The sequence below is a fragment of the Lotus japonicus genome, chromosome 2, assembly GCF_012489685.1.
Source record: "Lotus japonicus ecotype B-129 chromosome 2, LjGifu_v1.2".
NCBI lineage: Eukaryota > Viridiplantae > Streptophyta > Magnoliopsida > Fabales > Fabaceae > Lotus > Lotus japonicus.
Window position 1 is genome coordinate 85,427,149 of NC_080042.1, and position 9,926 is coordinate 85,437,074.

The 9,926-nt window shown below is 40.6% G+C and overlaps 1 protein-coding gene across 2 annotated transcripts; it reads left to right on the forward strand.

The window, feature by feature from the left end:
- The first annotated feature begins 178 nt into the window (after positions 1 to 178).
- Positions 179 to 3,496, forward strand: LOC130740386 (serine/threonine-protein phosphatase 7 long form homolog). Of its 2 annotated transcripts, XM_057592981.1 has the most exons (4): positions 179 to 467; positions 1,075 to 2,111; positions 2,196 to 2,956; positions 3,049 to 3,496. In XM_057592981.1, exons 2-4 carry the CDS (start codon positions 1,079 to 1,081, stop codon positions 3,382 to 3,384), a joined length of 2,130 nt encoding a protein of 709 aa, XP_057448964.1. In that variant the 5' UTR covers positions 179 to 467; positions 1,075 to 1,078; the 3' UTR covers positions 3,385 to 3,496. The 2 variants fall into 2 exon arrangements, with proteins under 2 accessions (XP_057448964.1, XP_057448963.1); XM_057592980.1 differs by lacking the exon at positions 179 to 467 and having other exon boundaries at positions 603 to 2,111.
- Positions 3,497 to 9,926: the final 6,430 nt, after the last annotated feature.

A 9,926-nucleotide genomic window follows, 5' to 3' on the forward strand; every position in this document is an offset into this window, starting at 1 on the left:
GACACTTCGCTCTATTGTTATTATTGTTATTATTGTTATTGTTATTATTGTTATTATTGGTTCCAAATGTGAAGAAGTGGGACATCTGTTGTGACTCCTCGCAAACTATAGTGACGGATTTAGTTTTAGTTATTTAATTCCTCCCATTTGCCTTCATTTCCTCCTTGTTCCTGGGGAATTGGGTTTAACACCCCAGCCCTTAGGCTTCCCGCCCCACTTAAAGTGGGGAAATTACCGGAAACCCTCAGGATTAATATCGGTAAATGATTTTCCGATACGTATCGGTTTATCATTTACCGATTCGTATTGATATAACAGCATCAGATAGGTTTTGAAACATAATTTTCAAAACCCATTTCCCTCCCCAAATCACTCCCTCTTCAAATCTCTCCCAAACTTGCGTTCGGTCCCATCATCATCAAAGCTTCCTCAAAGCTCCGGAACTCCCATTCCATTACATTCAAAAGGTAAGTTCCATTTTTATTGATTCTCTCACATTGATTGATGATTAGAGGTAGTTGATGGATTATTAGGTGAATGTTGAACACTAGGGTAGTTGATTATTGATTAGAGGTAGGTTTTATTGACTGAAATGGCATGAAACGGTCATAGGCACGAGTGGGTCGTTTCCAGTTCTGGTTTCTGGGTTACTGTAAAATCGGAAAAACATTTTCCGATTCTGTAATGGAAAATGTTTTTCCGATTCTGTAATGGGAAAACATTTCCCGATTCTAAACCAGTTTAAGGCAGTTTAAGGCAGTTTTTTTAAGCCAGTTTTTTTTAGTTTTCCTCCATCTATTGGGCTGAATATTTTGTACAAATTTTCAAATATTTTAGTGTCATGACACTGGGAAAGGGTGTTGATGGTATCGGCTTATTAGAACTAGGGAACTTCCTTAATGTTGCATTTTAGTTATCTAGATTGACAAATTAGAAAGGGTGTTGATGCTATATGAGAGATGTTTGTTTCTATATGAGAGATGTTTGTTGCTATATGAGAGATGTTTGTACAAGTTGTAACTGTTAAAGTTGTTCAAGTTGTAATTTGATGTTAAATTTGTTTGCTTTTCATAGGAGAATGAAGGGCGGGAGGAAGAGGTCTCGATCTTCTACAGTCGATGATGCAGAGGATCGCCACGAGCGCTTGCATGCTTCTACGCGGCGCGGCGACCATCGAGCAGCTAGTCAGGCGGTTGAGGCTTCGGCCCCGTCTCCGTCTCCGTCTGCTACTCCGGCCGGGGCTCCGTCTCCGTGTCCGTCTGCTACACCTCCGTCAGGTGGTCCATCTACTACAGCTCCGTCAGGTACTCCGGCTGAGCCTCAGCCTCATCCTACTCCGGTCTCTCCGATGGTTGAGTTACCTCTTGAGGAGACATCTGGCGAGCAGTCTTCTTCGGAGCCCAATGGCGAGGAGTCTGCTTCTGAGACTGCTTCTGAGACTGCTTCTGAGGCCAGTGGTGAGGAGGAGGAGCCTCTTATTCTCCAGGAGGAGATTGATGCTGCTGATGTTGTGCCAGATGTGGTGGCAGAGGGCGGCGCGGATGACGACCTCATCCAGAGGGTGGCACCGTTTCCCGGGGGGCCTGAGGATCTGTCGCTTCTTGCGCATTATCCTGACCACAAGGCTCCTTGGACGTGGCAGGCACTTCTTCGCACAGACCCGCGGTACGTGGACCGTCGGACATTGAGGGTGGCCACTGTTGGGGGGAAGGTATGGAACCTCCCCTGTGATGGCGATTCAGAGGCCCACACAGCTGTGCGACAGCTGCTGCAGCAGACGGGTTTGTATCACCTGCCTTGGTGCGGGTTACCGGAGACAGACCCAGCTGTCGTACTGGCCCTTGTTGAGAGATGGCATGAGGAGACGAGTAGCTTCCACATGCCGTTCGGGGAGATGACTATCACCCTGGACGATGTGTCAGCTATTCTCCATCTTCCCACAGGGTCGAGGTTCTACACTCCGGGCAGAGGGGAGCGAGACGAGGTTGCAGCGCTCTGCGCCCAGCTCCTGGGAGGATCTGTTGCTGCTTATCTGGCTGAGTTTGAGGCGGCGGGTGGCCAGAACATTCGGTTCATTACTTTGAAGACCATGTACACGTCTGCTATGGATGGTATGTCTTAATAATTACTTTATTAAGTTGTATTTATTTTTAGAGTATTATTAATAACTGTTAACTTAATTCATTTCATTGTAGGGGGACGCTATGAGGATGCTGCTAGGATCTGGCTGGTGAACCAGCTTGGTGCCACCCTCTTTGCCAGCAAGAGTGGTGGTTACCACACTACTATCTACTGGATCGGGATGCTTGAGGACCTCGGTCGCGTGTCGGAGTACGCGTGGGGTGCGATTGCGCTGGCTTCGTTGTACGAACAGCTGAGTCGTGCTTCCCGCAGGAAGACAGCGCAGATCGGTGGGTTCACCTCCCTCGTGCTGTCATGGGCGTATGAGTACATATCCAGCAGCGTCATTATCAGGACGGAGGTCCCCGGCTACACACAGGACCAGCCTAGGGCGCAGCGGTGGTCCACGTCTCGGATCGCGCATTCCGGACTCGATGAGAGACGGGTCATGCTCGATGAGCTTACAGTGGATGATATCACATGGACCCCTTTTGAGGACCATCGAGATGTTCGACCGCGGGATCCCAGGGCCCTCTATTCCGGCTACATCCGGACACCTTACGGCCGGTCTGTGAGCCTACATCTACCAGAGCGGGTTATGCGCCAGTTTGGCTTCATACAGGACATCCCTCGACACCCCTCTGAGATCCAGACGACGGGGTCCCTTGCTGAGACCGCAGATGCTGCCTATGCTGAGTTTGAGCCGCACCTCCGCTCTCAGGGGATACCTGCTACATATCCGGGAGAGGCGGTGGAGGGTTACATGAGGTGGTATAGCAGAGTGTCACATGTGTTCATCATCCCTGAGGATAGGAGGGAGGAGCTTAGTGCCGTGGTAAGTTTGGATTCTAAACTTGTATATTATTTTTATTCATTCAATTGTGATTTTTGTTAATGAAATTATTTTTGTATATTATTTTTATGCAGTCTGCCATACGTAGGGGTGTGGAGTTGTTGGAGCAGTCCCTGGAGGTGCCAGGTGCTTATGCTCCAGGGACACAGCCCCGGATCCTCACGGAGAGGGCGCTCGATCTCTTTCGACGGAGTTCCTTCGTTGGTACCCAGGGAGTTGCCTTTTCTGCTATTCGAGGAGCCGCAGCTGCGGGAGGCAGAGCTCGTGGAGGCAGAGCTCGTGGAGGCAGACCCCGTGGAGGCGGAGCTCGTGGAGGCAGAGCTCGTGGAGAGGGTGATCCTGGAGAGGGTGTTCGTGGAGGTCGAGCTCGTGGACCCAGAGGTCGCAGGGGGCGGGGTCGGGGAGAGTGATTTTATTACACTTGTTATGTGGGATCCATTATTATGTATATGTTAGGACTTTTTATGTTATGTTATGACTCTTTCCTCGTTTTATTTGCATGTGTTATATTTTTAGTCTTAATATTATGACTCTTATAATGAAAAAAACAGAAACAAAGGGAATATACGCACCATGCTTCTCACACCCCAGAATGACATATTCTTTTCTTCCCTTCGCACCACTATCAGACTTTGTTGTCACCAAAACAAAATTATTTGCCATAGAAATGTCGCGAACCCATTTCATAAGATCATCTTTCAAAGGGAAACGCTGTTTCAGGATAAACAAGGCATAAGGCATAAAACAAGGCATAAACAAAGCAAACAAAGCATGCAAAAATTTGTGCAATGAGTACCTGATCAGTATGATACAAATGAGAGACATCTATAGATATAATCGGAGGTTCAGCTAGTGATGGTTGCTCCTCTGGATTATCATTTTCCAATCCAGCAGCATGTATCAATTGTGATTCACCAAAGAAAAATGACTCTGTCATCCCTGGAACAAAAACGGTAAATCAATAACCGACCATATAACGGTAAATCAAATTCCGACCCCATAACGGTAAATCAAATTCCGGTACTATAACGGTAAATCATTTACCGATTCAGTTCACGATTCAGCAGCCTAAATTACCAACTTAACTAACTAAACTAACTACTTAAACTAACAACTAACTACTTAAACTAACTATAAATAAAGTACCAAAGCTAACAACACTTACCAGAAGTTAAAAGCTTTCCCTTGGTGGTGGTGGTGTTGGTGGTGGTGGTGGTGGAAATGTGGAGATGGTGGTGGTGGTGGGAAGGTGAAATGTGAGGGAGGAGTGGAGTAATGGAGAATAAGGTAGTTTGGGCGAGTTATGGGGGGCTGGTGGGGGGTTGTTGGAGGGAGGAGTAATGGTGGAGGGGTTGGTGGAGGGAGGAGTAATGGTGAAAAGGTGATCAAACTTACAGATTACAAATCGGTAAATGATATACCGATACAATATTAGAATCGGTTAATTATTAACCGATATTGTTCTTCGTGTTCTGGGTAATGGGATGAAGGTGTTCATACTGAGGAACAATAACGGTAAATCATTTACCGATTGGTATTTTGACATCGGCAAATCATTTACCGATGGGTAGTTTTGGAATAAAAAAAAAATGCTGGGGCGCGTAGCCTAAAGGGTGGGGTGCCAAACCCAAATCCCTTGTTCCTGTCGAGGAAACAATTTGTTGATGACGATTTGAATTAGTGTGGACGTGGGTGGGTGATGAAATTTGAGGGAAGTGGCATGGTTCCGAGATACGGTGGATTGCGTGGGGGAAATTTGGAAAAACAATACTATGTGGGTTTGTTGAGCAGTGGAGGAAAGAAGGTTAAGGATTGAAGAAATTTTGATTATTTTAGGGTACACATAATTTTACTTATCAACTATTGCAAATAAAATATATATAAATGATTATATAAATTGTTTCCGCCGCCGCCGCGATTTAAAACTCTAATCTCAACCTCCATGCCTCAAATACTCAAATCAAAGCTCGAACCTCCATCCACCAAACCAAACCATCACGAACACCTCCTTGCTCTGTTGTCACGAGCTCTCTAAAGCCATCTTCCCCTAAACCTCTCTCAACCGCACAATTTGAAGGCGGAGGTTGGCAAAATTGAAGGTTGTTAAATCTTCTACGTCACGCTCTCCTTCCGTATGCATTTATCGTAGTTGCGCTCTCTATCGCCATCACACTCTCCGTCGTCGTTGTGCTTTCATGCTTCAACATGTCACATGTGATTGCAAGTTGAAATAGAGTGTGCTATCAGTAATTTGACATTCTTGATAGAGTATCAATAAGAAGATGTTGGTTTTAGAGTGGCTTCATCAGTGAATTTTGGGGGATCTATACTACAGAATTGAATTCAAGAAGCCAGTGAGGTATTTTGAGTCCTTGTATTGCGTGCCATTTCACGGACTTGTATAAGTAGAAGAAGGTATAGGCCTAATATTGAAGGTCTTCCCATAAGATCTTCAACAAGTTTAATAAGAGGATATGCTCCTGTCCACTAGCCTGCTTGACTGGGACTCCTACAAAATAATAAAAATTCTAAAGTGACTCCCCTTTTCAGAACCTTTCTTTCAAATCATTCCACAAAACACAAATATCTTTTAATAGACATACCACTTAAAACAAAATGATCTGATAAGTATCTAGTTATCCATGAAGTGAAGAGTGAATTCTGATTAATCAATGAAGGAATAGCTTATATACATGGTGACAAAGCTGGCTATCCCTCCAAAATTAGCTAATTATAACTTCCTTTAACCATCAATCAATCTAACTGACTAAAATCAACATGAACACACTTCCATTGTGGTTGCTATATTACACCGGTCCCTGATGATGTATTCTAATAACTAACTTTTACTGAAAAGAGCAAAAATTACACATAAACTGAAAAAAGTAAATGCATGATCTGAAAATCAAATTCAAGGAAGAAAAAAAAACTAGATCCTGGACTTGCATATCCCTTAGAAGGGCTCGGCGCTCTCACTCATTGTCCTGTTTTAAACATACCGAAATGGTAAATTATCTACGGGAATCCAACATATGATAACATAAGACATTAAATCATACAAGATGTAAAATCAGGAGGTAGACAGAGACTTGACTGAGGAGGAAGAAATAGAAAAAGCAACACAACATCACTTCAACTTGCAAAAACAACACTGGCACTAACGTTCAGACCAACTTAACATTTTCCTTTATATACAGGAGTTTTTATTTGTGCCTTGTTTTACAGCAACACAGTAAGGAAAAAACAAATGAGTGTGAAAAATGGAACCTTTTTACAAGATAGCTTTCCAATGACCTGAACTCTTATACTACCTATTCCCAGCTATTTAAGTGAATCTATGCTTCCTGGGCAGTTGATCTAAAGAGAGAACATTTATGCGGATGCCCTGCTAAGTTTCTTCATGGTAGGAAGTATAACACTGCACAGAATCTCTTGAGGCTCAACAAGATCTATTCTCATTGCTATCTTGAGATCTCGAGCCTTCAAGTCATGTTGCCAACATGATTTGACTAGACTCTGAGCAGATCTTAGAACAGCTTCAACCTTTCTACGATAGAAGCTAATTATTCTATAAAAGCAATATAATAATTCAAATTTGTAAATAACTAACCATTTAAGTGCTTGTTTCCCCTTAATAACTAACTTGACACATCAAGACTCAAAAACACACAGTTAGAATATAATAATTCATATATTCACTCAATCGCTTAAATTCTGCATATCTTGCTCAAGAACAGCGTTTGTACAAAGAAAAGAAAGGTTCAAATTAAGTACGAAAATTGAAGAAAGTGGCAGTGGCAGCGGGGGTTGGCTGGAACTGAAGATGGAGAGGCCGAGGGGGGTTAGCTGGGACTGAAGATGTAGAGGCAGAGGGGGTTGGCTGGCAATGAGGAGGTGGTTCGTGATCAAGATTAGGATAACATTTTAATTTCTGTTGTTTATTTTGTTTTATTAGGATAATCAAATCTGTAATGGCACTGAAAACTTTTGTTGGTCCATGTTCTTTCATTTTGATGTTCCCGAAAAGAAGTATTCTACTGTTTTTTTAAAAATGATTCTGAATGTTAAAGTTTTACTTATCTAATTGACAAGGAACTGAGTTTGGTTCATTTAATGAAGCCACTGTAATTGTTTTCCATCTGTTTTCAACTCAGTGACCAAATAATAGTTTCTAATACCTTCCTCTTTTTGTAGGAACTCTGTTCCTCTTTAATAGACCACCTTGGTCAGGTAAATGCTTATACAAAAGCATTTTCTGTCTATAATATGTTGAAATATAGCAAGAGAAACATTTTAATTTCTGTTGTTTATTTTGTTTTATTAGGATAATCAAATCTCTAATGGCACTGAAAACTTTTGTTGGTCCATGTTCTTTCATTTTGATGTTCCCGAAAAGAAGTATTCTACTGTTTTTTTTTTAAATGATTCTGAATGTTAAAGTTTTACTTATCTAATTGACAAGGAACTGAGTTTGGTTCATTTAATGAAGCCACTGTAATTGTTTTCCATCTGTTTTCAATTCAGTGACCAAATAATAGTTTCTAATACCTTCCTCTTTTTGTAGGAACTCTGTTCCTCTTTAATAGACCACCTTGGTCAGGTAAATGCTTATACAAAAGCATTTTCTGTCTATAATATGTTGAAATATAGCAAAAGAAATATTTTAATTTCTGTTGTTCATTTTTTTTATTAGGATAATCAAATATGTAATGGCACTGAAAACTTTTGTTGGTCCATGTTCTTTCATTTTGATGTTCCCGAAAAGAAGTATTCTACTGTTTTTTCAAAAATGATTCTGAATGTTAAAGTTTTACTTATCTAATTGACAAGGAACTGAGTTTGGTTCATTTAATGAAGCCACTGTAATTGTTTTCCATCTGTTTTCAATTCAGTGACCAAATAATAGTTTCTAATACCTTCCTCTTTTTGTAGGAACTCTGTTCCTCTTTAATAGACCACCTTGGTCAGGTAAATGCTTATACAAAAGCATTTTCTGTCTATAATATGTTGAAATATAGCAAGAGAAATATTTTAATTTCTGTTGTTCATTTTTTTTATTAGGATAATCAAATATGTAATGGCACTGAAAACTTTTGTTGGTCCATGTTCTTTCATTTTGATGTTCCCGAAAAGAAGTATTCTACTGTTTTTTCAAAAATGATTCTGAATGTTAAAGTTTTACTTATCTAATTGACAAGGAACTGAGTTTGGTTCATTTAATGAAGCCACTGTAATTGTTTTCCATCTGTTTTCAATTCAGTTACCAAATAATAGTTTCAAATACCTTCCTCTTTTTGAAGGAACTCTGTTCCTCTTTAATAGACCACCTTGGTCAGGTAAATGCTTATACAAAAGCATTTTCTGTCTATAACATGTTCAAATATAGCAAGAGAACAATGTGCAAAGCACTTCATGAGAAGATTCTGCACAATCTCCTAGCAGGGAAGCTTTTGAAAGATGCGTATGAAATAATATATTATAACGGGTTTTAATGTCTCGGACCGGTACACATAATAAGCAGTCAGGATAAGTCAAATTATCTCTACCCTATGACTTTACAAAAAAACAATGGCTGCCATGAAGAGCCTCTATATGACTACCTTCTTTCACTCATGGCTGGAGGCAATAGCCGACGAGAAACACTTTTTTATAGGTGCTGCTGTGTAAATTTCCTTTCATCCCTGACCTTCCTTATAATTCTCAACTGTATATACGAAATTGTCAGCTACTTCAACTTCCCCAATCACATAAATAGATTCTTTGACAACAACAGCAACAAAATAACCCCATTGATGATTCATGGGTTCTCCCATCATCCATGCTCCGAGACGAGGATCAAACACATCAACATTTGGAATCATTTTGTTTCCATCAAAGCCGCCTAGTGCGTATAAATTTTCATTGAGAACAACTAACGAGTGGCAGCCCCGTTTTGTATTAATGTTTGGTAATTTGGCCCATGAATGTTCCAGGTTTGAGGAATACATAAATCTTGATTTTTCTCATATAATTGCAGTTCATGATTTATTTGATGAATCCGATCCTGTTCAGGATAATGCAAAATTTATTTCTTGTCCTGCAACAAAAAAATTTGCCAGTGCCTTTATGAAGTTAAGTAACATCAACTTGATAAATGATGTTATGAAGACACTCCATGATTGTGGGCACAAGATTGATCAGGTAATAAGATTGGTTGTTCATATACTGTTTTAGGATGTCGATGAGTTCATGGCTTAATAACCACACTCACGCTAAAGAACTTTTAAAACAAAATCGTATCACTGCAATGTGTAGACCCAAAATTAAGCTTAATTGCTTTGTACCAGTTTGAATTTTCTTTTTAAGTTATAACAATTGATTTAATTTTGTGGCCAGCTGGGTCTAACTATGAAGATTTTCAGAAAATTGGGAGCCAGGGTTCACGGATTCTTACTCCAAAATTAATCATATTCTGATTGCCCATGTGCGGGCTTTATTTGAGATGGTTGTATCACGCTATATTGAACAACCTGAAAAGAAGACTTGCTTCTACACTTGCTACAATGGATGACAGATCAAGGTTACGTGGTTAATTCGTTAACAAGGAACCTAATCCTCAAGAATTCACACTTATTTGGTCGTCAGCTCATTGCTGAGGTTTTGTCCAAGCAACAAGCAAAGTTAAAAGCACAAAAGTCTTAGTAGGCAAAGCTTTTAAATTATTGTAATTTAGGAGATAATGCTAGATAGTCTTTGTTTGTACTGATAATTTGATCTCCTTGGTCTGAAGCTCTTGTACCATGAATCACACATTGTGTCACTTCTTTTTCTCCCCCTTAATTTTGTTAGTAGAGTTGTGATCAATAACCTACATCCACATATAATGTGATGGTACGGGTAGTCAAACTTTTATAAACAGATTCAAATGTATAATGCTGAATAAATCATTTAACTCTTAGAGCTCTGATCAATA

What these genes read in the sequence shown, in the direction of transcription:
- LOC130740386 (XM_057592980.1), top strand. Translation starts at nt 1,049, where the DNA reads ATGTTAAATTTGTTTGCTTTTCATAGGAGAATGAAGGGCGGGAGGAAG. An exon ending in GTACACGTCTGCTATGGATG is followed by an intron (nt 2,112 to 2,195) that starts GTATGTCTTAAT and finishes ATTTCATTGTAG; the next exon opens with GGGGACGCTATGAGGATGCT. An exon ending in GGGAGGAGCTTAGTGCCGTG is followed by an intron (nt 2,957 to 3,048) that starts GTAAGTTTGGAT and finishes ATTTTTATGCAG; the next exon opens with TCTGCCATACGTAGGGGTGT.